This window comes from Sander lucioperca, chromosome 14 (assembly GCF_008315115.2).
Source record: "Sander lucioperca isolate FBNREF2018 chromosome 14, SLUC_FBN_1.2, whole genome shotgun sequence".
NCBI classification, from domain to species: Eukaryota; Metazoa; Chordata; class Actinopteri; order Perciformes; family Percidae; genus Sander; species Sander lucioperca.
In genome coordinates this window covers 18,213,491-18,240,026 of record NC_050186.1, presented here as the reverse complement: position 1 = coordinate 18,240,026, position 26,536 = coordinate 18,213,491, and the positions used below count along the sequence as shown (strand labels likewise).

The 26,536-nt window shown below is 40.0% G+C and overlaps 3 protein-coding genes across 10 annotated transcripts in view; 2 read left to right on the top strand and 1 right to left on the bottom strand.

Moving 5' to 3' along the window:
* Nucleotides 1-17,221, bottom strand: part of ext1c (exostoses (multiple) 1c) — an 84,013-nt gene extending 66,792 nt beyond the window's left edge. The window contains exon 1 of one of the 5 annotated variants that reach the window (XM_031295889.2): nt 17,125-17,221. The gene's annotated coding sequence lies outside the window, so the exon portion shown is untranslated. Of the gene's footprint in view, nt 1-8,022; nt 8,985-9,028; nt 9,050-9,088; nt 9,328-17,124 lie in introns of those variants that run through there. The other 4 variants (XM_031295888.2, XM_031295890.2, XM_035991372.1 and 1 more) reach the window with 4 other exon arrangements.
* LOC116047240 (probable thiopurine S-methyltransferase) lies at nt 12,246-15,955 on the top strand. Of its 4 annotated transcripts, none has more exons than XM_031295893.2 (9): nt 12,246-12,650; nt 13,220-13,345; nt 13,499-13,591; nt 13,749-13,881; nt 14,339-14,391; nt 14,804-14,878; nt 15,141-15,226; nt 15,383-15,427; nt 15,592-15,955. In XM_031295893.2, the coding sequence occupies exons 1-9, from the start codon at nt 12,589-12,591 to the stop codon at nt 15,708-15,710; spliced, it is 792 nt and encodes a 263-aa protein (XP_031151753.1). In that variant the 5' UTR covers nt 12,246-12,588; the 3' UTR covers nt 15,711-15,955. The 4 variants fall into 4 exon arrangements, with proteins under 4 accessions (XP_031151753.1, XP_031151754.1, XP_031151755.1 ...); XM_031295894.2 differs by having other exon boundaries at nt 12,247-12,650; nt 13,223-13,345; XM_031295895.2 differs by having other exon boundaries at nt 12,248-12,561; nt 13,223-13,345.
* Nucleotides 16,580-25,129, top strand: LOC116047239 (protein phosphatase 1 regulatory subunit 36). Its single transcript, XM_031295891.2, has 11 exons — nt 16,580-16,860; nt 17,132-17,202; nt 18,007-18,090; nt 18,288-18,424; nt 18,702-18,771; nt 18,879-18,977; nt 19,132-19,272; nt 20,319-20,361; nt 21,004-21,233; nt 22,693-22,893; nt 23,949-25,129. The coding sequence occupies exons 1-11, from the start codon at nt 16,831-16,833 to the stop codon at nt 24,223-24,225; spliced, it is 1,383 nt and encodes a 460-aa protein (XP_031151751.1). The 5' UTR covers nt 16,580-16,830; the 3' UTR covers nt 24,226-25,129.
* The last annotated feature ends 1,407 nt before the right edge of the window (nt 25,130-26,536 follow it).

The window sequence follows — 26,536 nt, the reverse complement described above, 5'->3', positions numbered from 1 at the left end:
TACAACTCAGCGCACTTTCAAAAAGGCATCCATCCCTGATTTGCCACACACCAAAAACATCTCTTCAGGAAGTCCACCATCTTTCTAGCTCCACATTCCTGTGAAAAAGATGGATTTGTACAGGCTCATATGTGCTAAGATGTGTGCTGACTTCTGGAAGAGTCGTAGACAGGACTAGATATTATCATGCTCTTCAAGCTCCAGCTGAACTGAACCAGATACAGTTGAGGTGAAGTGAAGGAGAAAATAAGAGAGTGTTTAGCATCTGAAATGGAGATTTGGAAACGCAGAAGGAAAACAGAGCAACTTTATGGCTCTGAAATGTCCGTTCACCTCAGAGAGAATGAGTGAAGGCTTGTTTTGTTACATCTGCAAACTCGCAACGGTTTTTCAGCCTCATATTTTTACCAAACATCCCCCATAACTCTCCAACGTGTACAGTATACTGGTGGGTGTGTGTGTGTGTGTGTATGTGTGTGTGTGTGTGTGTGTGTGTGTGTGTGTGGAACGCCTCACAGTGAAGGGCAGTGTTCGTACTGCCAGCTGCCACACAAAGGCAGCTTTCAGGTCTCACCTGGCCGCTCTCTCTCTCTTTCTCTACCTCTCATTCACATTCCCCGTGTCTGCCTCTTCTCCAGCCAAGCAGAAGTGATGCCTGCCTTCTCTGCTTGCAATAAAACAAACAGCACACTGGTGATGTGGGTAAACAATGCATCCTCTGATTTCTCCACCTCAAAAGGGTAGAGGAATATTTATGTGTGAATTTAACAGATTTTACTGATTGTAAACACACTGTACTGTAAGGTGTGTGATGAAAACCTAAACTTTGGAGTAGTTAAGAAAAACAGTGTTGTTTTTTGCTTGACCACTGTTTATCTACTATAACTGGTTTGCAATGGGTGTCACTACCTGACGTGAGTCGAGTGCAGATATGAGTTGATCTAGAACTGACATCAGGGATCATGCCATGAAAATGTGATGCCTTACGCTAAATAATAAATTACTGCTATGTAATGTACCTATCTCATTATTCTGTGGCTAACAGCAAAACAGATCTGCATGAAATCTGGTCTAGCCTACCTGTGTGGGGCTGGTGAGGAGGGGGAGCCCTTATCGCAAAGTGACGCATGCGCAACATCTGCACTCGACTCACATCGGGTAGTGACAATGGGATCCATAAACTTAAGGCTACGTGTGTTGCATTCTAATACATGTTAGTTCAAATTAATTTAAACTTTTTAAAGGTGACAGCCCTTGTTCTTGACTGTATAGATTGACTGCAGAAGAAGCATCTGGGCACGAGCTTCTTACTGTACCAATATATGAGCACCATAATTCAGGTTAGCTAATCTGCCTGTGGAGATGTTCGTGGGTGGTTTTTGGCACCTCCCTTGTTTCTGCTTTTCCGGCTACGACTGTAGCAGCCTAAGCAGCAAGCAGTCCAAGTTAGGGAGAAATATACACTTGGGGTCCCATTGCATACTCCTCATCAATAATTCACTTGCTCCTTTAGTTAAGGCATTGATTTTCCTTTTATTTTTTTCGTGCTTTATATCCCCTGCCACCAGTGCACACATAGACCTCCATCTTCTTCAGGATACACTCCGGTGAGAGATCTGTACGAGCTCGGTCCTAAAGATTTGTGGTTGTAGGGATAATTGATGGTGATGGCAAGAAGGTGTAATAGAAAAGTGATGAAGGGTATCATTATGATGATGGTAATGATGATGGGCATGAAGAATTTATTCCGTTGCCTGACATAATCTAATGCCATTAAATGCCATTGCTTTTGTTCATCTTCCTGCAGTTGTCTTGCAAAAGTAACTTGTCTACTAAGGCTATCTACATTGATTTAAGTGCACTTAGGTCTTTCTTTTACTGCTGGATCAACAATAGGAGTTTCCATTTCCATACTTAAACTGCCATTATTCAGTTTGATTTCAAATAACAGCAGCTCAAATTTGAAATGATTTTAAAATTACAATACAAGGAGAATTTTCTGAGGCGTTATTACAGGTATTACAGGTTTAGAGGAGGATGTAGGATGAGTTGCAGATAATTTAACAGGGTATTGGGGCACAAAGCTACTCATTTTAAAAAAAAAAATCATAATAAATGATTCCATCATCTTGCTTACTTACAGCTCCAGGTGTGTGAAAGCCTCTGCTAAACACCGTTATGTTGATCCCTACCATCCTACATGCAACGACAAACCGTACAATGTCAGTGTGTGGCCATTAACAAGGAGCAATAATGATGAATGTAAGCCAGTGAAACACTGGGGCATGCCTTGACCTGACATCCTTAGTGATGCAAATCAGCAAGGAGACACACACGTATGGATGCACACACGTACAGTACACACACACACACACACACACACACACACACGGCTTTAAGTGGTGAGAGAAGTCCCTCTGTCATGGATCAATGATGGATCATTATGGTTGGGTGACTAGCACAGGAAAAAGCCACAAGGCTCATTGAATAGAGGGGCCTGAAGGTGGAAGGACAGGGTTCAAGGAAAGGTGAGAGCAGGATTCAGAGCTCTACAATTCCACCCCTCGTCATTTGTTTTCCATCTATAACTTCTTCTCTCAATTCCTACTTGTCCTGCAATTTATCTGTCCTTCCTTCTATTTCCTCCTCTTACCTCCTTTCCCCCTCCTACCTAAGTTGACTGGGGGTTTTCACAAAAAAACAATACAATTTTGCACTTTTTGATTTTTTCAACTATTCCTGCTTCATCCTAAAAAAAAAAAAAAATGGAGCTGCGGGAGGTGAGCACAAAATACTTAATCACAGATCATCATGAGGAATACACTCAGCAAGGCAACAATTCTTGAAATTCTTTGATCATATGTTCGCCTTGAGTGCAAAGAAATTTCCAGGAAGGTTCATTTAGAGTGTACTGAGCAAGCAATGAAATTGTGTCAACACAACAGAGAGAAAATACATGTCAGCTAATATAAAGTGGCAGGTGGAACATGTACCATGGACAATCCAGCTTTTTCTTTAAATTCTCTCTCTCTCTCTCACAAAAACTACTCACGCCGTGTGCAGCATGATATCAGATCACAGTCACAATTATTATTGACTGACTTTATTAAAATAACATGATTGTTTGGCTGGGCCAGCTGGAAGTTGCTCTTCTGTCATATTTCTGAAAAAGAGACTCAATGAGGTAGTTATGTGATATATGCATATGTAGTTATGTGCTGTAATATATGCTGTATATGCATACGTAGTTATATGCTGTAGTATTAAACACACACCTACTGTAGCCAAATCAAACAGGACAGACATGTTACATTTTAACAAAGGGCTGGACTTCCTGTTAAATATAGTCCGATCGGGAGGACATGGGAAGGTGAGTACTTAAAAGGACAGGAAAGGAACAAGTCAAGGGGAATAAAAGGTGAGGATAAAGGACATTAACGTGGCATGAAAGGAGAGAATGACAGGGGGGAGAGGGACTTAATGATTGATATTTCATGGATGACAGCCGGACCCAATCCCTTTACTTCCTGCCCTCAATGTCTTCCTCTCTGAGGAACCCAAGGGCTTCCCTCAACTGTTTCTACCTGCTGCCAGTTTTCCACAGAACTACACTATTAAGTAATTTGGGGAAATGGAATTGAAATTTGTCATCCCATCTGTCTCCCTTAAATTGTGTTTACACAGCAGCTAATTCAACTGTGGTTATGCAGGCTTTGATAGTGAATGAAAACTGATGTGCTCTGAAATGGATGTCACCGATGATAGCCTTCTGCAGGAAATTCAGTATTTGTCATAATGTGTTTTTCTTCCACCAAATGGTTTTTATAAAGAAATTTCTGTCTTTCAGGGACAGATTGGCTTTTCCCTTATTTGTCCAATTTGCCGCTTTTTGGCCAAAAAAAAAAAAACAGTGCTGAGCCCAACTGCCATTGTAAAACGCTCCAAATGAAATCCTATACCATTACAGTCATTCTCCGGGTAGCGGAGTCATTGCCACTGTATGAAACTACAGCAGCATTATGTCTGAAATGATTTGGGTAGTGACATAGAGCAGGTTGTAAATTGACACTGGATGGGCCAAATGCCTGCGAAAATGACATTTCCATTCCTTCCCAAATTATATGATTAGCTTATAAAGACAGCCCACCTGAATGATGGAAGCCTATACACTGACACAAATCCTGCGTGATTGCACTGTGTAAATACCAGTGTTCAGTGGCAGCAGGCCTTTCAGTGACTTGTGGCTGTGTATGCCCGAGTGTGTCTGAACTATACTTATACACACATCTGGCATGTGTATTTTTGCTGGCCTAAAGCTGGCAACATATTAGTTGCAAAATGAAGTGTTCTGGAGAAAACACAAATCTTGTGGTGAGGCGAAAGGCTCAGTCAAGCTAAAATTAAATCCCGGACTCTGTCATTACAGGCCTGAGAGATGCGACAGCGTGACTGTAGACCAGAAGATAGCACTGTGTTTGTGTTATGTCAGTGTTTCCAAAACTGTTTAGCTTGTGACCCCTTAAAATGAAGCTCTGTCGAACTGTGACCCCTCAATACAGGTTGAATATATTACTGAATGGAGGCAAGTTCGACAAAGAGTCAAGCGCAGTTTAATACTACAGGTCCCAGAATCATGGAAGCAGTTAATTCTCATTGAGCTGCTACTCAGAAATACAACAGAAGAGTAACTGGTGTATCTTTTTATTAAAACAATGTAAGTTTGTTTGGCTGCACTATAGTCAACTATAGTTTGCCACTTGAATACTGTTAATGTGAAGCAGCAGCAGTAGGAAACGTTGGGTTTACATTCACAATAACTTAATACAGCTCTGATTCAGTGCAAAGAGATTGAACAGTAAATAGCATAGATGTTATCAATAAAATATTATGCTGGATTCCATGATGCATTGCTTCCTGTGACTCCCTACGCACGTAAAGGCAACTTGAATCCAGTGTTATAATATAATATAAAATGATCCATATCTAAGCAAAAAGCAAATATTATGAAAAAATAAAACTAATTTTGTGCAGCAGATAAACATATTTTCTGCTTTCCTACCCTTTTTGTCATCTCATGACCCCTTGGGGGGTCCCACCCTTCGGTTGGGAACCACTGTGTCCTTGTTTTAGTTACCGGAGGGGCCAGTCTAGCCAGGAATTTGTGTATGTGCTTTTATTGGCATGAATGTGAATGGCTGCATAATAGTGGGGTTGCATTTCTATCTCTTTCTGACTGTGTAAAACCTGAGCAGGAGTCATATAGTATAGTATATACTATACTGTATAGTATATAGTCGTGTATAAAGTGTGTCTGTTTGTCTGTAATCGTGTCAGTCAGTCTGTGGTGAACCAAAGAAAACCGCTGCGGTAAAAGAAAATAGGGTATGTCTCTCCTGACAGACCTGCATTAAAGGCTTACAACCAGGATGTGATCCATGTTCTATTTTCTTTCCTCAGCTACTAGTTGCCCTTTGAAATTGAGGTGCTCTTTACACTCCCATGCTATATGCATGTATAAGCAGACACATACACACAAAATGTCTTTTCACTAGATTAAAAACAAGCTCTCTGTTCACACGCAGCTATGGGAGTATTTTTCCATTAGATCGGCAACCTCGGAACCATAATGACCATAAACTTTTCTATTTTACGAGGCCATTTTCATTGTGTAGAATAACAGCACGTTCTCCTCCACCTTAATACAAGATAATAAAATACTTGCTCCGTGTGGGCTGAGGGACTCTGACACGGTTAATAAGATGTTTACCTCAAGCTGAACGCCCAGCAACGCAACCAGCCTCCCAACCGTGCTCACATTCCAAACCCAGCATAATTACAAGCCGGGTTGATTAATTATGTCTCAACAATATGCTGAACACCAACGCCACAAGGGCTAATTAACAGAATGAACAAGATGGGTAGGAACAGTTATTAGGAAGTTCAAGCTCATGCTCTGAATTCGGCAAAGCTGTCTACAGTCACAGAAAACACGCAGACCAGTCTGTATCACACGGACAGAGACCAAGATCATAGCTAACGGACACACACAGCTCCGAGCATGTAGAGTGGAAAAGCCTAAGGACACTGATACAGAAAGTGCATTGCTCTGCGTTCAGGGTGCCCGGCTGTGCAGCTGACAACACACAGCATGTAGTGAAATCCATCTGATTGTTCATGTATTGTTTTTAGTCTTGTTTTTCTGTATTTAATGTTTTATTTGTTTGTATCTGTCTAGTCAATAATAATGTCCTGTATAAATGTGCCGAAATTGTGTTCATTGTTCTATGTTGCTGCAGAACAGGAACCTGCTGTAAACCAGTTTTTAAACTGAGTCAGGCCCGTTTATTGTAACTTAATTGTTGCTTTTAAATTTTCCTGTATAATAAATGAAATTAAATGAAATCTGCCTTATTAACTACTCCTGCTTGCAGTGCATCCTACCTACAAACCATCTTATCTCTGCAGCTTCAGTCCGGAGGCATTTCTATCGCAGGACTCAGATCAGATCAGCCTATAAACAATCTGACCTTGACAACACAGGGATGATATATACGATCTGACCCTGGGATAAGGAAGAAGTGGCACATTCCAGACAGGGGATCAATTAGTAGAGTTCCCTGCACATCTAAGATTAAAGCAGTAGTTTTTGCAGAATATGGCTTGAAAAGATGAACGATCTTGGGAGTAAAATAAATTGATTTGAAAGTGTTTTCTCCCTCTGAGTGCATTATGCATAACACTAATAGTATAAAGCCTATACTATATACTAATCATTTTAGCCTTAGAGCCAGTCGTTTACTCTCCAACTTGATTATTACATAATTTTACAAAAGCAGATTAAAAGTGCATGAGAATATTGTACATGATGACTATGCACAGTGACCCATCAGGGTTAATAGCTTTCAAAGGTTGCACACTAATGAATGCCTAGCTGCTCTGAATGAATTATGGAAATGCCAACCACATCTGGAATTTGAATATTGTCTGTATTGGTCAATGCTTCGACAAGACAAGATGTGTGCTTCTCTTAATCACCAGGGAGGGTATTACAGAACCATCATGAATGCAAAATCCCATTAAGGCGAGGGGGTTGCCTTACAATAAAGTCATTTCATAAATCAGATGAAATCCATTTACAGCTTGCCATCAGGATCCAGCCTCCCAAGAGAGCCTTTTCTGTGCATCCATGATAATGACAGCACTTTATTTGGGATCACTGAAGTCACTGTCTTTTATCATCAAAAAAGACAAATAACTAGAAAGTTGTAATTAACTGCTGCAGTAACTCTTGCAGCCTTGTTGGTTTCTTTGGGATTCATTAATACATGGAGCACTTAGTAGGATGTGAAAGCAGGTAATGCTCGGCTCTTTCCTGAGCTAGTAGCTAATATTGAATGCAAGAGAGGCATCTAAAGCAAACAGAAGCCAGAACAAAGCTTATTTATTTGGACTGCATTAAGAAGATCCCTGTGGTGTATTTGTTTTTAATGTGAATTGCGCTAACTGAATAAAGTCATGTCATAATGTGCATACCGTTTCCCAGATGCCTTGTAATGTCACTGTGTTCTGTTCACTATCTTCATCAGTAGCCTATATGTCTGCAAAGTATATTGAGACTTTACAGTCAGTCTAATTTAAGATTAAAGTGATTCTGATGTTCTTCCCACAATCTTGCACTCAGAAACAGTATGACAGCTGAACAAGTGGCAACCTTATTTAATATTCTTGGATGTGGCAGAGTAATGTGCAACCCACAGCCCATCTGAGCAGTGGGAGAAGTAGATCATCTGCCAAAAGATCTCAACGTGTGCTGAATATTTTCCCAAAGCTCAGAGAGTTGATGCAAGGCTTAGGAAGGACCCAAATAATGTATATAATTATCTACAAAAGCATTAGAATTACTCATTTACGTCCATAAATGCATCAGCCAGACAGTGACACCGATACAGTAGCCTATTTGAACGCTAGTCTACTCTGCTGTGTGGCAGTCTCGCTACAAAACATGCCGCTTATTCATCCTACCTGTCACAGAACGATACAGAGATCCGCTGCAGGTGGCGACAGCAGGTTCATCCAGTTCTGAGCTCGGAGGTTCAGCAGAATTACTACAGTTGCGCACTGAACTGTTGAGCGCCCTGTTCTAGCGGCGCTGCTACAGCTGAGTCCGCCGATGACACCAGCAGCTGTCGAGGCTCAAAACACCAACTTCTCCTCCTCACGGGGCGACCCTGCTCTCGATTTACGAGCCCTAAGTTACAAGGCTGACAAAGCGCAAACATACGCACCGCCCAGGAGCGTCCATAAAAATAATGAGGCGGAGTGTCCCGCCGCCCCCTCGTGTCTGTCCTCCAAATTTCTCAGATCCCTCACTCGCCGAGTCGGGTTCTTCTTTATTATCCAGCATGCACCTCTCTCATTCAGAGCACTATGGACCGCACATCATCACGCCCTGCCGCTCCAACAGCCACATAGGTTTATTGAAACAGACTGCCTGTCTGAATGAAAGTGCCCCTGTTGCACTTTAACATTGAGTTCAGGTTATAGTGACCTTCTGGGACTATTTCATCTCTATACTATCGTTACAGTACAACAAAAGCGTCTTCTAGTTTTGCTTCTCTGTATGATCGTGAGGGCTGCTTATACACTCGAATCTCAACATCTGAGCAGCGTGAGTGACAAAGGTGCGCTGCTGAGCGCCATGCAAACAATACACCAGGAGCTTAAAGCAGTCTGGCTGTCTTAAGGTGGAAAACACACTTCACAGAAAATGTTACAATCGCAACCTGAGCCGTTATCATCATGTCAAGGGGACAATTAGGCTAAGCGTTTCGTTGGATTTTATGAGGATGAGCTGGCAATTGCGATTGATCCCTTTAGACCAGATCCTTGAGTCAAATGATTAACAGGCTATCTAGTATAGCGCTAACTCTGAATACTATAATAATATATAGCCTAATCTCAGCAGAAACATCGGTCCACCCGTTATTACTCAGATGCATCTACAATGAACACAGCACCTAAACATCACCCAGTGGGCTACGATCCCCGCTACGCTCAGACTTCTCCCCGACAGAGAGCTCGCCCTTACCGGGTGGCGAACCTGCCTCTTCCCCTCTGTGGTAATTTTCCTTTTCACACCACGGCCGGGCATTTGCGAATCAATTCATTGTGCATACGCAGGTCTCCCCGTCGGGATATGAATGATGAACGGGCGTGTTAAATTGTCCATTTTCCATATCCACAACAATTCACACACGACCCGCCCCCGGGTGGCAGTGATTGGTGCAGAGGCTCCTCGACGTCTTCGTCGCACCGTAAAGAAAAACACACACATCTGGATGCGACCCCGCAACTGGAGCGCTTTGGAAACACCGAATTACGCACAGGAATTGAACCGACATGAAGGGGCGTCACATTTCCCAATGCCCCCTTTCAATAGTCTAGCCTACTATTCATTGTGGCTGAAGAATATAGCAATCTTGTCACCTTTGCGGAAACTATGGTTTCAAATAGCCTATCAGTGTAAACACTGGGGCCCCATTATTATGGTTATTGAGGGACACCAATGTAAGGATGTTGTTGTTTTAGCAACTGAATTCTATAAAACGAGACTTTAGGCCATAGTGATGACAATAAGCTACGTAACGCATTGTCACTCAAAAATAAATTACAATTTAGTAATACGCTTCATTATTTTGGTAACAGACAAACACACACGCTTCACATATTAAGGATATGCATGGGGAGGCCCAAAGACCCAATTCGATGTTAATCATGGGAGAGGGTTGTTTTGAAATACAGAAGGCTAGCCCATTTTTCTCATACAGGCCTATGCTACTTCGTAGCCTGTTGTGTTGATGTAGCTTCCAAATGCTATGTGTGACTGCCTAATTACCACGGCTTTGTACGTTCAATGGGGTACAACATGATGATATTAAGGGCAATACAGTGACGAGCGCCTTACTTCCACGGTAAAGACGGCATTTCTGAGACTCGTGCGCCGCTCTGTGTCCGGATAAAGTCATTATTTCCTCTTGTTTCACATGGTCTACTTTGAAAGAATATTTTATCTCTGGATTCGTCAGCTGGCGCCAGCTCAGCGCTAAACCCGAATCTAGTGTGGAGACAGGCAGAGGGGCAAGCGAGACTAATCACTGAGCAACAGTGGAGAGGATCTCTGAGGATTAGTGACAGCTGTCAGTCTGAATGGGGTTCCAGCATGCAGAAAAGGAAAGCAAAACAAGAGTGCATCAAGAATCAAAATGCCATAACTGATAAAAAAAAAAAAAAAATTAAATATATAAATCGTATTAAACTCTGACAATGGGAAAGAGGGCTGTATATTATTGTTAATATTATTATAGCTAACACTAAGCTTTTACGTTTAAGAAGCTTGAAACAAAATATGTTTGGCATTTTTGCCCGAAAAGAAATAGGCTACTTGAATGGTTAATCGATTATCAAATTTATACTTTTCTGTCAATTTAGTAGTTTATTCATTGTTTCAGATACAGTACTAAACTACTCTGCACTACAACAAAGATACAATTCACCATGACATCTAAGCAAACTCCACCTGTTAGGAAGACCGTGAGGTGCTGTTGACAGCTCCAGAAGAAATTTAAGGTCAGTGGGCCTTGAGTAAGGATTTTCTTTTTAAAGAAAAGAGTGAATTATCAAGCTCCATGTGCCAGAATATTGTTTTAAAGCATGTTTTTGTGCAGCAGCAACCACAGCCTCCCAAATGCTGTTCAAAGAGGTGCATTGTCTTCCCTCACTGTAAATCTCATGTTTAAGAAGGGCCCACCAGTTCTCAATGGGGTTTAGGTCAGGTGAGGAAGGGGGCCATGTCATTATTCTGTCATCTTTAAGGCCTTTGCTGGCTAGCCACACAGTGGAATACTTGGATGCAAATCATGGACTTCCTGAAGGATATACCTTTTCCTGTACCACTGCTTGAAGAAAGTATCTTCTAAAAACTGGCAGTAGTTTTGGGAGTTGATTATAAGTTCATCTTCAACCTGAAAAGGTCCAACTAGCTCATCCTTAATAATAGCAGCCCATACCAGTACCCCACCTCCACCTTACTGGCGTCTGACTCAAAGTGGAGCTCTGTGCCCATTAGTGATCCAGCCATGGGCCCATCCATCTGGTCCGTCAAGAGTCACTCTCATTTCATCGGTCTATAAAACCTTTGAAAAATCTGTCTTCAGATATTTCTTGGTCCAGTCTTGACGTTTCAACTTATGAGTCTTGTTAAGTGGTGGTCGTGTTTCAGCCTTTCTTACCTGGGCCATGTCTCTGAGCACTGAACACCTTGTACTTCTGGACACTCCAGGTAGGTTGCATTTCTGGAAAATGGCGGCACTGGAGGTTAATGGGTTCCTGTTAACTTCACGTTTAATTCCTCAAGTCTCTAGCAGTTAATCTGCATCTTTTTTTCTCCACACGTTTCTTGTGACCCTGTTGACTATTTGCAACAAAACGTTTGATTTTTCGGTGATCACGCCTCAATATCTTTGCTACTTCAAGAATGCTGCATCCCTCTGAAAGGCATTTTAAAATTTTGGACTTTTCAGAGTCTGTTAAATCACTTTTTTTGCCCATTTTGTCTGAGGTAAAGAAGCTGCCTAATAATTATGCACACCTTGATATAGGGTGTTGATCACTTAGGCCACACCCTCCCTCATTACACAAATACACATCACCTGATAATGCTTAAATCAAATTAGCATTCAAGTTTATATAGCTTGGAATTAGAAAATATGCATGAAAATGACGATAATGTCAAAATACTCACTTGCCTAATAATTGTGCACACAGTGTAGATGAATACGATGATTTATCGATTAGAGTAGGCTTGCAAACTATGCTTTTCTTTAAAGAACAATATGAAAAAACATACATAGTAGTTAGTTATAACTAACCAAGTAAGTGACAATGTGAGGTGATAACTACAGCCTTGGGTGGAAAAGATTATTTACTGATCTATAGAGTCTGAAATTAAATAAGCCCTAGAATTTTGCTTGGAAACCCCTTCACGTAACATAGCTAGTTCCCACAGAGAACAACATAGCAAATAAAATGAAGCATGTATTCAGCAGTAGGAGACACTATTTTCTTTACTGGTGATCAGTGTGCTCATATAAAATAATTGTTAGGCCCAGGGACAATCATTTAAAAGTGAGGTAGTGTTGTTATGTCGGATGCTGGTGTCTCCCATATTTCCCATGTACCTGAATGCAACATCAGGATCCTCCCAAACCAGAAGTAAACCCGTGCGACATTTTTACTTATAATCCGCGAGTTTCAACTGTAAGGTAATGCTTTCTTACATGTCCTGCCACGGTTGTCTTTAACAATCCATGCGGGTTTCAAACCAGCCACTAGCAGTGAGACAAATATACCGCCTTACAGATTTTAACCAGGACAAAAAAATGCCCATGTAACTGTGATTGAAACGTTTGCGTGACCAACACAGAGACGGTTTAGAACCTTTGACCAACACTATCGCTGCTGGTGTGTTGCTGAACAAATATTAGCTGTCTTCATTCAGGAAAGGTACGCTCTTGGTTACAATTTACAAACATGCGGAATTCGGGGTTCCTTTTAAAAGTACTATGGTTGGTCTTATGCCAGGCTGCTGCTGGGTAAGCATGGACTAGCGTGACATGGTTATACATGACAAATAGGATCGCTTCTGCTCATAATCTGACATATAAAATTGATTACATTCTTAATAGCATAGCAGTAAACACTACTTTATCTTCATTAGAAAAACTTATCTTGTTATGCAAGCAGTTTGGTAATTTCGCCGTGACGTCAGAGTTTCATTACTCACATGACTAATAGAAAAGGCTTTAATTTCAAGAAGGTGGTTATTCCTGTGGTGATATAATTATGCAGGCTAAAACCTGTGACCTCCAGTTTTGCCAAGTGTTTGCACATTATATGGCACAAATTATTCTGTATGTGTACATGACCTTAAACCTCAGTCCTGTCTGACTCTTCAGTAATTATTTACCATCAGAGTCAGATGCTCTTGGGTCAATAGGAATCCTGGTTTTTTAACCCTTCAAGTTTGCTAACCGCACTCTGAAGCCATGTTTTCCCGCCATCATAGTTTTCACATACATTTTACCGTGCAGCTGTTTTATATGTGTGGTTTATGTGCAGGAAGGAACATGTGACTGTCTCTCTGCTTCGTGTTATTCACCAGTAGTTGGGGTCAGGCGAACATAACCAGCATGCTGGCACCGCAGGCGGATCGGGTCATGGCACTGGCAGAATGGGAGGAACGCTGGCAGGAGGACAGAATTGGTTTCCATCAGCCTCATGTACACACGTAAATACCCCACTTTTATCTGTCTCCTTGGTGGGATAAGGAAAATCAAAAGTCTTCTAAATCCATGTGCAATTTTAAAAGATTACACTAACTGTAGATACACATTCCCACTGCAGCGATCCCATAAAATGCTGCCAACTGTTTTTCTGACAGGATGCTGGAGAACAACATTGATAAAGTTCTTGCCGGACGGGCAGAAGTTCGCTTCTTCTTCCCTCTCTGTGGGAAAGCTGTAGATATGAAGTGGTATGAAAAAAAATGTACTATATCTAATAAGGAAGATCACATATAATGTTTAGTATTCAGTTATCATTTCTCCGTTCCCATTAAAAATGTATACACACCCTATAATGAAACATTTGCTCAGTGTGCCTTTAAATTCCTTTGACTGTGTGAATCCCAGGCTAGCAGACATGGGCCATTCAGTGGTGGGGGTGGAGATATCTGAAAAGGCTATAAAACAGTTCTTTGAGGAGAACAACATGACCTACAATGAGGAGCCTGTCCCTGCCATACCTGGAGTAAAGGTCTTCAAGGTAGTAGCTCAATTAAACTAATCAATTGGAATCGTAATTTCTAAGAAACACTATTACTGTGAAACATTGTAAGGGAGAAATGGACTTCATTATCCTAGTCCAGTGTCTATACAGACGTAATACGTCATCATGCTGTACAAAATATTTTATTGTTGTCAAAGTTACATTGTCATGGCATGGAAAAGTCGGTTTGAAGAGCAAATTGATTGACAAAAGTCTGTACTGCATAACCACACCACTATCATCATGTACCTTAGACAAAAATAAAAGCATACAGGATTAGCAAAAAATAGCAGCCATTGTGTTTCCACATGCTATGACAAATGGCAGTAATGGTAAGTATCTCATGTAAAAGGTTCAGTTAATGGGACCCACGTGTAGAGACAGTAGCTGGAAAAACATGTTTTTTACACAGACACGGACTAAATTGTTAATCCACATTGTCTATGTTCCACAGAGCTCAGAGAGAAATATCTCCCTATATCAGTGTGACCTTTACAACTTCTCCAGGTTAGTAAACTGTATTTAAAAAAAAATCCCTTTTAAAAGATGTTAAATTACTTGCAGAGGTGGCTAGATGTTTACTTGAGCAAGTACCTCTGGGCGGAGGTATAAGGTCCCTAGGCTCAGGAGCTCCAGAGTTCAAGGCTCTTTCATTACCAAGGCAACTGTTGCCATGAACCATGCACTATGGTCCACCTTTTATTGTTGCACTTTATACATTCTACTTCTGCACTTTTTTACTCATTGCATTTTGTAAACTTAATGTTTGCTATTACTTGTTGTTTATAGTGTCTTTGTTGTCATATGTACACTACGTTTCTTCCATTATTACTATTTTTATTCACTGCTGCACCTAAAAATCCCTCCACAGACAGTAAAGATTTATTGAATTAAATTGAAAACTTTTTTTTTTTCACAGTTCCATTGAGGGTCAGTTTGGGGCAATTTGGGACAGGGGATCTCTAGTGGCCATCAACCCAAGAGACAGAGAAAAGTAAGATGAGTATGAACCCTTGATATTGTTTTGTAAGACTCAACATCGCAGATGAGTTTAATTTTAAAATATGTTCATCATTTTGAAAAATATAACACCTAATCACTCTAAAATTAACCTCTTAAAACTATTTTATTTACACAATTCAATGAAATTAACATCAGGTAATTTATTAGATATGGCAAAGTTTGGTTACATTCTAGAATAAAACCATACATATGCTCCATGTTGTCTTACTACATTCTTTCTCACAATATAACAGGTATGCTGCTCTCATAATTTCTCTCATGGCCAAAGACTGCAGATACCTTTTGGACACTTTATTGTACAATCCTGAGTTATATGAAGGTAACTGTCCTTGTGTCTAAAATGCCAGGCAATGTATAAAGAGTCCTACATGCCTGGTATTAAAACAAAAGAACATTCATTTATTTAGCAGTTTAAAATGTTTGCATAGGGTCAGTGTGAAAATAAAATATATTTGTGCTTGTATTTGTCTTTCAGGTCCTCCATTTTTAGTGCCCAATGAGCAAGTAAACAGCCTGTTTGGTAAGTGTTGTTGTGAGTGTGTTTTTGTACTATCATAAAACTATAAATCAACCACAAAATATGAACAGCACAATGGTACTGTAGAAAGTGATACCTGGATACATGTTAGGCTATGGAGGCTTAGATTAATTTTGCGGCTTTTAATTATGCATTTCTTTCCTCAGGGAACAGCTGTGATATAGAACTGCTGTCGTCGCTGGATGCCCTGACAGAAAGACACCGAGGCTGGGGGCTGGACTACCTGACTGAAAACGTACACCTTATCACTCCAAAGAGCATTTAAAAACTAACTTGCAAGTTTAGAGAGCATAGAAAAGCAGATCTTGGGTATTTTATTGCAAACTCATCTCATAGGCTTTCCTTGTAATGGTTCTACATCTTTTTAAATACAATTCCATTTTGAGGGGAAATTAAGGTGCATGGAAATAAAATATGAACAGTTGTAAACTCATGATTTTGCATTAGGCCTCTTAGAACTGTAAGAAAGTTTGGAATGACTGACCAAATAAAACTTATTTTGTCACAAGATGTCCATGCCGTATTGAAACCAGGTGGGAGCTGTTGTGTATCACTGACAAATGTTAACAATTTAAAGTAGGCGTTTCTTTCATAAATTAATATAACATTTTTTCAAGAAAACTTATTGAGAGCGAAACAGAATGTACAACAGATACACAGAAAACATTTTATACATATAGGCCTACAGTTTTAATGGACTTACTTTTAATGGCCATACAATTCTGACTAAGTTTCAGGGTATTAAGATAGATACTAAAAGTAACATTAATTGAATTCACTTAGCTTGTTTTTTTGTAGTTTGAGAATATCCTGGTATGGATATGGTGTATTTTCAAAAAAAAAAAAAGAAAAAGTTAATAGTGTATAAGTTATCACATTCTTTCAATTCATCATTCCTACTCCAAACAGTACAGGTTTATCTCAAAAGAAAATGTACTTTGAAGAAAGTCTTAGTCTCATTGTAGATGCAGTCCCAAAACAGATGAACTAAAGTTTCACCTCTTACAAAAAGCACACATGTAAAGTCCTAAGTGACTAATATGACTAATAGAGTCATTTGGGATTAGGGAGGGGTAACGTTAGTGCTGCAAACTGTAAAAAGAACTGTCAATGCCAATCACACATATAGAGCATATGGAAATCCATTGTATTAATCGTGTTTTACAGCTGGGATTTCTGAGACCCCCCAAGCAAAAGTAATATGTACTTTTTTGGAGAGGAAAATCTTTTTAAGCAACTCTCGTAAAATTAGGAAAAAGTCATGAGGTTACGTCAGCGGGGCAGCTTCTTCCAATTGGCTGTTGCTTGGTTATAGTGCCTAAACACTAGCAAACTGCAAGGAGGAAGGCGCATGAGCTAACCTGTAGAAAGTTTTGTTCATAAAAATGCCGAAATATCCCGAGGAGCCGAGAAACGTAAGTTGCCACAATTGATACGGACGAACTTCAAAAGTCTTGAGGTTGTGTGACAAAAATGAAACGTTCGATAAAGTTATTTAAATACGTTTACCGGTAACGTTAACTGTTAACTAACCTATTAGCTAACCTACTGGTGTTTGTGCTGCAATTTTACCGTTTAACCGTTTAAAATGGCTAAGTACAGTAAATTGATAGTCAATGTTTACAATTAATCCTAAACTTACAAATGTAAAAGTCTGGCTGACAAAGGAACACCGTTACCTTTCAGGTGAGTGTAACGCTACCACCTCCAGGTCACTGGGTGTGGAGTGATGAAACTCGAACAGTGGAGTTTGTCAGGTGAGGCCAGCTGACCCTAATTGCACCTACTAGTCTCACGAGACTAATAGGGGAGGCCGGGGATGGTTGTAATCAGGGTTCAAAATTAGCACCATCCATACTAGCCAAATGCAAATATAAGGTAAAATATGCAACTGGCTGGTAGATTTGCTTCACTCACCACCCCCAAAAACATGGTAATCTACCGAGTGGCTGGTAAAATTTTAATATTCAATAGCCGTTTGGCTGGTGGATGGAAAAGTTAATTTTGAACCCTTGTAACACTTCTTGTCTTTAACTCCCTGCCTTTTTTGTTAGAGCTCTCAAATGTACCCTTAATTGTCTACTACAAATAGGAATGTTTGTTATATAGCATAATTAATTAACTGATGTGCAATACAAGGACTTCCACTGTTACAAGTTTCCCCACTCCCAGGGTAAGTTGTAACAATAGGAACAAAGAAATAAAAATGTGATGAGACCACACCACAACTTCTAGACAACTAGATGAAATGCCTTACATAAGAGACTATTCTCGAATCTAATACAAGACGTGTGTGCAACATCAAAAGTATCAGGAGGACTACTCAAAATATAGACTTGGTCCAAAAAAATACTTTCAGACTTGAAAATCAGTGTTTTGGCTGCACACTTCTTCACAGCTATGAAATTTCACGTGCAAGGTCAGGAAGGAAGTGGTCATACATGAAAATGATCTGAAGACTCTAAAGTCATCCCTTCTTGGTGAAAGTGGTGTTACAACCATCCCTTTGTTACAACCAACCCTGATCTCCCCATATAGTAAACATCTTCCCTCTCTTGTAGTTCTAGTCCAACAGAGGAGGGTGTTTTGAGGAAAAGGAGGCAAACCAATGTCAATTTCAACGATCTTCAGCAGCGATCAGAATGGTAGGCCTGGGTCAACAAGCAGCTATCGGTCTTTAAATATACATGTGCTCACATTATTCAACTGTGTTTATGATTATTCGATAGGCAGAAGTAACATAGCACTGTAATCACCAGTCTTTTTTTGTGATTGCACACAATGTTTTGCTGCTCACATTCACAGACTAACCTGCACATGTTCATCACTGCTGATTCCTCAGGTTGGCTGAGATCTGCACATTGAACAGTAGAGGGCGGCAAAGCATTAGAAAGAGCCTGAGCCCTGCGCATCTGAATGCTTATAGGGCCTCAGTGATGAAGAGGCGAGGGGACCGCATCAGCATTGATGATGTTAAACGCAAGTGTCGATGAACTCAAAACAATAATACTGCATGACCCACAAAGTGTCCCCCAACAAGATTGAGGTTTTTGGACAACCAAAATATGACTACTATTTCCTAGTGATTGCTTTGTCAAAATTAAAATCGATCCATGGATGACCAATCTTCATATCATATCATAACTTTGCTCTTCTGAAATGGTGGTAGCATTTTGCCAAATAATGACATATTTTTATACCCACTGAGTGCTAGATGACCTTTGACCCTGTTCTGACAAAGCTCTCTGTGTTATAGAGGTTGCAGTCAGTTTGCTACAGGAGAATTATTCACTTCCCATTCCATTCTGCTTCTTGGCTGTATTGAAGTAAGCAAAACAAAGAGATGACTTTATACATGCACACAGTTTCCATTGTTGTGCATTGTACAACAAGATAAGCCATACATACATGCAAATTGCTTGTCTGTGTCCAGGAGTAAAGAGCTTGATGAAGTCCTGACTACCCTTCTCCTTTACCTGTCTTGTTTCTTTGAACACAAGTGTCTGGAGAATACACCTAAGTCTTTAATGGCGTAAGTATAAGTGTTGTCTATTGTTGTATATTGCCATTATAATGTTGTGGTATTTGTTATCACAGTTACTATCTGTGTTTCCTCCCCTTCCTCTTCTTCCAATCCTCTTCTGTGCTGTATTTCTACACTTTTCTCTTTCTAACCAACCTGCCAGTGTAGACATCATCACAGAGCACAATATAATGGCAGAGGCTTTGGCCAAAAAGGAAATGGCACAAAAGAAGCTGGCTGTCTGCTACTTCAGCCTAATCATGGACCTGGAGATGCAACAGCATCAACACACATCGTTTCACAAGTGAGTATTTGTTCAGATTCAGAACAGACAGACCTAAAAAGTGCTATTCCTTCTGCAATATTTTCCCTCCGTTGTATATTTGCCAGGATGGAGATTTCATGTATGCTGGAAATCACAAACATGGGCAGGATTTATAGATTAGGTCCATTCTGGGAATTCAGGGAAATCTTATGATATGAATGATTTGAAGTGTTGTGATCATCTAAATGGGATAAGGCACAAACGCCATCACCAAAACTCTGCTGTCATTCTTGCCCAAAGTAAGATCTGCGAGGAACTATCTCATACTCTCTCTCTCTGTTTTGTAAAGTTGTATGGACTTTCCTATTAGCAAGAAAGGAGAAACATCTGATATTCACATACTAAGCCATTGTACTGTACATCACATCAGCAGCCTCAGTTAGACAAATAAAGTAGTTATCTTAACAGTCTCTTTAGTACCACATTTCTGCTTTGTGCTTCCCAAGAGTGTTTTCTTATCTTGATAAAGTTGAGGGACAGTATAAAAAAAAAAAAAAAAAAAAAAAAAGAGGGACCTTAACCTTAGCTACTCATATGTTTGCACTATGACTGGTACTATGGTACTACTCAGGTACTATGCATCTTTTGAAGTACATTGAACTGCAAACAAGATATCACGCTGGGTTCTTTCATTAGTTTTGGACTAATGGCTTTATTATATTTATTAATATGTTTTTTTATGACTTGCCATTCTTTTTATTATTTCTTTTGTTTCTTGACTTTCTGACTCATTTGATCAAGTGTGGGCATGGTTTCTTGTACACTGTGGTTGTGCAGTTGTATCTCAGGTCTGACTTTAAAGTGTTGTTCTTTGTTCTCAGGTCTTTCTTGAAAATGTTTTGCTCTCAATAATGTTACGCACTGTTGAAATATAGCTATCTGCTCAAAGTATAGTCATACAGCAAACAGATTATTGACCTAAATGTTAGACCCAGTGCTAAAAGTATCATGTCATTCACGAATAGAAGTCAACTAATCACAGTTTGCCACAACATACCAAGCTCTTACTGTACGTGTTTTTACAGGGGCTGGATGTCATCAAACAACACAGAATGGCTGCTGCATGCGGTAGGTGCAATTTGAATCCTATATTGTGCTACAAATACTAATCACCTTAGTACACTTACTTAACAATCCCCTCAATGTGATACATTTGACTCGTAACTGAACTTACATGTCTTTCCTTGCTAAACCAGCATATTGAAACATATGAAACTGTATTGCCTCATCTGCACACAAAAAATGAAGCCTTCAGCTGGTCAGAGTGAAGGCCGGTTCACCATCTGTGAATACAGAGGGCAGCGAGCAGAACAGAACGACATTGAGTGCTAGTTATGCCTGGTGGCCTTAATGAATTAGTTAGTGAGAGGAGATGTTGACTCAACACAGGTGCTTTGCTTTGACAGGCTCCCCCCAGTATTTAGCCAGGTGGGTGGACAGGGAGAGAAATGTCACGCTAACAGCAGCAGCTTATTGCCTGCTCTGTATATGACCTTTTTTGGATAGAAAAAGCTGTTGTGACCTTTTTAAAAACACAGAAGATTAAATGGCCATAAGAAAGACAGCAATTTGAATATTCATTTAACGACTCCTTGAACAAAATGGACAAAAGACTTAACTATTGAATTAAGGAAATAATTGATTTGAGTATAACTAACCCCAAGTGACACTCTTTTCTCCTCCTTTTTTCCCCTCATCCTCTGTTTCCAGTGCTTGTACAGCTTCTTCTGTTATGTGGCGTGGGTGACATTTGGCAGGAAGGACCTGAGGGACATCCAAGAAGAAGTGGGGCGTCTTTTGTACTCTGACACCTTCAACACGGCAGTGAGGAACAGGACTGATGGTGACTCAGCCATGATCTTCACTACCGTTAATGGTTCAGTGAAGACGGGAGAAGCTGACCCCAAGGTGACGGGATGTAATGGCACATTCAAGTACAGGTATGTTAAAGTGAAGTAAAGGTTGGGTTGATACCCTCACTAACACTGTACATGTATTTTAAGAGTAGACTTAACTATTTAGGTTCATATATCTGTGAACTTATACTTTATTTATTGCCCATGAGGAAATTCTCCCCCTACAGGGCCAGTGAGAGAGGGTAAGATAAGTATAATGGCCCTCTGGAGCAAAGTTTCAGTAGTGGTCAATCTTTGAAGGCAGTCACATCTCATCAACTTTTGTGAGTACTTGCTTTCCCTGTCTTTTACTGTCATTAAAAACTAAATTCAGCGACAAATTCAAGAATACATTCCTGGCCTTCTGCAGTTTTGCCTTGAGCTCCTGCACATTTACAGGTCAGAGTTCATGTTTGTTGAACTCTCATCAAGCATTTGGCCAATATAAAACACTGCTTTCTGTGATTCTGTTACACTGCCATACTATGCTATACAGTATATGCTGTCCTAGCAGTTTTTTTAGCTGCTAAATGCTACACTGTGTTCATCAGCTAGTTGTTAACTTTGACTTTTGGTGTGGGACAGGTTGCACACAGTGGTTAAACAGCTAACTCATATTATCTATTGCCTAACCATAAATATGTCTAACCAGTCTGACCCTAATTCCACATTTTATGGAGTAAATAACAGCTCCGGCAGTAAAGATGTCTGTGTTTGATTGATGTCAAGTCAGACCTCTAACTGGAATATGATGATTGATGTAGACAGATTCATACCTTTTTTCAATAGGAGGTACTGTTTCGACAGCCTGTTTTATGTTGCTTTGCTGTGTATGACACAAGATTGGCAGTTGTGTAAGCTGTTAGCGGCCCAGTGTTCTTTCCTGCTGTCAGGTTGAGACCAAACGATCAAAAGCTGGGCTTGAAGTCTGCTCTCCTCCTGAGGGTAGAGATACACTACACAACACGATTTGGAGTAGAGTCATCAACAATACACTATATATTTTTTGTATTTGTTCTGGAATAACACCTGAATATTGAGAATTTAGCTACCATAGCAGCTTTCCTGATTAATTAGTTCTGGATATTTAAGTTTCCACCATGAGTACTATAGGTATGTATGACACAATGGAATATGTTGTATCCTTTTCAAAATGCTTATGCAGCTGTTGTCCGTGTGTGAATGGACTACTGTAAAGACAGAGTATTATAAGACTTTTAGACTCTAGTATTCTACTATTTGGTTTAATCAACGGTGTAACAAATGTACAGTGAAAGTTCATAAGTTTGTTCTCTTATTTTATACTAACAGTCAAGTAAGTGAAATGTATTAGAGAGAACTTCTTACACACTCTTGCATGAATTATACACACTCTTGCATTAACACATTTGTCTTCTGTTTACGCCAGTATATGTTTTTTACATTTGCATGTTTCCCTAGGGTGTTTCAATATACGATAAATTCCAAAAAACATTTTGGCTCTGTGATCTGACTTTTCCCCCAGAACGTCCCAGAGGCGTCCAGCCCTCAGCAGTATGCTTAATCAGCGATCCCCACTGATGGTATCTCTGCTGCCCTCGCCCAAAGAGCGGTCACCCCATCTGTTCCTCAGCAGCCGGGCTGGGAGGCCGAGCCCGCTGCAGGCCGAGCACTGTGACACCAAGGCCCTGACGGAGGAGCTCAACCAACAGCTGGCCAGTGTCAGGTGGTGTAAAACATCATAGAATATGTCACATATAACACTCAGGAGAGTGGGATTTGTTTTGATCGAGGGTATGATGTATCTGTTTCACGACTGCCATACCCAAAATAGGCAAAAAAGGTACTGCTATGTGTACGATGATGTCAGACAAACAGTCAAGGACATAAAGGGACTTGTGACCGCTAGGGGCCCAGCAAAATAAAAAATAAAAAAACTCACGGAAACACACCACTGACAAATTCTTGGCTTCTAAAGTGCTTAATGCTAACTTGATAGCAAATAGTTATCCAACCGACACAGAGCCACATGAGGATCTTATTGGTGTCATGTTTTTGACATTTTAGTTCTCATTTGGTCCACCAATTCCTAAGAAATTTATATTTATGGTCAGAACTTGATTGCTGGAAGGGGATGCCTATTGTTTTATTACATATGTGGGGGGTTGATGAGAGCCATACTATCTCAGCATATATGTGTGCATGAAAAACCAAAACCATACGCTCCATAAAGCTGCAGTGTTATTTACAGTGGGTCAGGTACTGCAGTGACCCTTTGCTATATTATATGGAGTCATTTGATTCTGTGTTCATGAAAAAATGTAGTGAAGCTTTAAAGATGTTTGAATGTTGCTAATAATTAGTTTAAAGGACACTTAAGCTGTAATGAGCTATTTTTTTTTTTACTTTTTTTCCTGCCAGTTTTGTTTCAATTTCTTAGATATTAATAAGTAGTATGAAACTGAACACTATTGTGATTATGTGCAGTAACAGCGACTCTCCATCACTGTATTGTCAGTTTTTCCCAGGGGTCATATTGTGTTAAAGAACGCTCTGCTGGTTTTAACCAAATAATCTCAGTGTTCATATGGAATGGGATTCTTTATTGGCTTCTAAGCAGATGTTTATTCAACTAAAAAAGAGTTGAATGATTTATAGACTAATACTTTTCACATAATTCTGTAAATATATTGTGTTTATTTCATGTGTGTTTTTGTGCTAAGATAGCACAGAAAAAATTACTTGGGTTGTCTTTCTTTCTTTCTTTCTTTCTTAAATCAGCTTTGGGATTCTTGGCAAGCCATTGAGACAGTTCAGCCGCAGTACGCTGATTCCCTACGGTGAACAGAAGAACAAGAGACATGAGGATGATGACCATGAACCAGGAAGTGATGTTAATACCAACAGTGAGGATAATCGTGGCATCCACGTTCGAGGTAGCAGGTCATCCTTAATGGGACCCAAATCGACAGGCCTTGACAGATATGGCAGCACCACCCTCGTTAACACTAGAAACTCTGCAGCTACTGTTGAGGCGGTGACCTCAGATACTGAATGATGTGTATGTGTGAAAGTCGCAGAATGTTTTGAGTGTGGGCATTTCATGTGTATGGCCTTCCAATCGCATTCCTCAGCACAGCCCACAGGGTCAAAAACAGAGAGAGAAAGACTCTGGTAGGAGCTGAGTTTTCATTCTACCTTGCACATGTGTGCCTCATTTTCAGAAGCACCTCCCTGGGCAGTCATCACACACACACACACACACACACACACACACACACACACACACACCATATTTGCTTCTGAATTTAAATCAGTTTCTTATTTGCCAGCTGGTGGTGCTGTTTAATAAAATATAATGAAATCCATAACAACTTTGATTGTCTGTACTTCCTACAGAGTCTGAAATACATTCAATTCTCATGAAAATGAAGAAAGTCCAGCACATTGCATGCATAGTTCACGTTGGATATAATATGTATTTGGGAAATCAAATTATACAGTATACACAAAGTTTATTTGTCATACCGATCAGTGTTCACCTTTTTATATTTGGATCATTGAAGGCTTCCTTTTAGACCATCATTCTGTGTCCTTGTGCTGCACCACAACAGGCTGACAATAACATCTAACACACACACACACACACACACACACACACACACACACCCACTCTCTGGCCAGGCTTGGAAGCAGTAGGGGCTTTGCCTTCGCCCTAATTGGCTGTATAATCTGGGACACCAGGAGAAGAGTTAAGCCCTCTGAGGATGCCTAGGAATCCTCTGCATTAGGGTGGGGGATGGGTCACAAGATATATTCTAAATTAGTTTTAAAAATGAAGAGTGTTCCTGGTTTAAATTTACGTTTAGTTTTACTGTTGTTTGTTTCTACTGGGGTCATTGAGGATGAACACTTTGATGAGGACAAAGAGAATTGTTCAGATCAAATGGGACTTTACTTTCTCCCCTCTTCTGCGGTCTTGTCTTCATCCCCTGATGGCTACTTTCACTTTGCCTCACACATTAGTTAACAGGTCATGTTCACTGGCCTGAATAATCAAAGAGGTGCTTAACTGGGGAGCAGAGACTATGTATATCTGTTTTAATATAAATTACAGCAAAAGGCTAGATGTAATCTTAACTACGGTCTTAAAGAATTAGTTCAATGTTTCTAGAAATATAGCATTACTTTCTTTTTCTTGCATAGAATTTGGTGAGAAAATCGATACCACTCACAAGTCTGTATGGTACATATGTAGCTGCGACTGATTAGCTTAGTTAGACTGAAAACAGCTATCCTGGCTCTGTCCAAAGGTAACAAAATCAGCATACCAGCACTTGGCACTTACTAAATTTGGTAATCTGTACAAAAACCGTAAAATCTGTACAAAAACCAAAAAGTGTAAAAACGACAATTTGCAGTTTTACGGGGGCCTTTGTGCCAGACTTGTTGGCCAGAACCACTTCCCAAGCAACCAACTGGGCAATTACTGGTCAGGACTAAGAAATGGTCCCGCACATAATCCCTCATATACAAATATAACGTGTGTAGTGAGCTTCAAAACTGCTGTTAGTAGGTGGATTTTATTACCTTTGGACAGTGCCAGGCTAGCTGACTCCCCATGTTTTCAGTCTTAATGCTAAGCTTATCACTACATAATCTAACAGCTACATATTTACAGAACAAATGTGAGAGTGGCATCTATCTTCTTATCTAACTCTCGGCAGGAAAGCAATTAAGCATATTTCCCAGACTGTGGAAACATTACTTTTAACTATATAGAGTTACCTATTAGATACCTCAGTATTTTAAATGGTGTGACTTCTAGTTGGATTGTCTCCCGTCATCAGTGGTGTAAAGAGTTATCTCTCGAAAAAAATAAAATGTACTCGTCTCTTCCTCAGTAAATACAGCAGGATTTAATTCTAGTAAACTATCAAAATATTAAATGCTGGGTTTCAAAACATTACAGAAAAGTAACAAAATCAGACAGTGTCATTATCCATTGATTGCACTCCCTCTTTGCTGTGCAAATCACAATTCAACAACAGATCATTTAAATTGAAATTATTTAAAGTGCTATTTGAAAAAAAATGGAATTCATTTGGATTTTAAACTAAAAGTGACAATCAGCCAAACCTCCACATAAAAGCTGCACCATCTTGATTCATTGCATACATTATATTCTTGTTAATCAGTCAGAATCATTCATGTTGCCTCAAAATTCCTAAACCTTTTTTTTTTTTTTTTTTCTTCCCCAGCAGTGGCACCAATTAGTCAAGCTTTCTGATTTGGCTGTGACTCACACATCTCTTAAAAGTTCATGAGTTAAACCATGTCAAGTGTGTGATATCATGAACTCAGCAGTT

What these genes read in the sequence shown, in the direction of transcription:
- LOC116047239 (XM_031295891.2), top strand. Translation starts at nt 16,831, where the DNA reads ATGCCGAAATATCCCGAGGAGCCGAGAAAC. An exon ending in CGAACAGTGGAGTTTGTCAG is followed by an intron (nt 17,203 to 18,006) that starts GTGAGGCCAGCT and finishes CCTCTCTTGTAG; the next exon opens with TTCTAGTCCAACAGAGGAGG. An exon ending in CAGAATGGCTGCTGCATGCG is followed by an intron (nt 20,362 to 21,003) that starts GTAGGTGCAATT and finishes CTCTGTTTCCAG; the next exon opens with TGCTTGTACAGCTTCTTCTG.
- LOC116047240 (XM_031295893.2), top strand. Translation starts at nt 12,589, where the DNA reads ATGCGGAATTCGGGGTTCCTTTTAAAAGTACTATGGTTGGTCTTATGC. An exon ending in CATCAGCCTCATGTACACAC is followed by an intron (nt 13,346 to 13,498) that starts GTAAATACCCCA and finishes TTTTTCTGACAG; the next exon opens with GATGCTGGAGAACAACATTG. An exon ending in GCAAGTAAACAGCCTGTTTG is followed by an intron (nt 15,428 to 15,591) that starts GTAAGTGTTGTT and finishes TTCTTTCCTCAG; the next exon opens with GGAACAGCTGTGATATAGAA.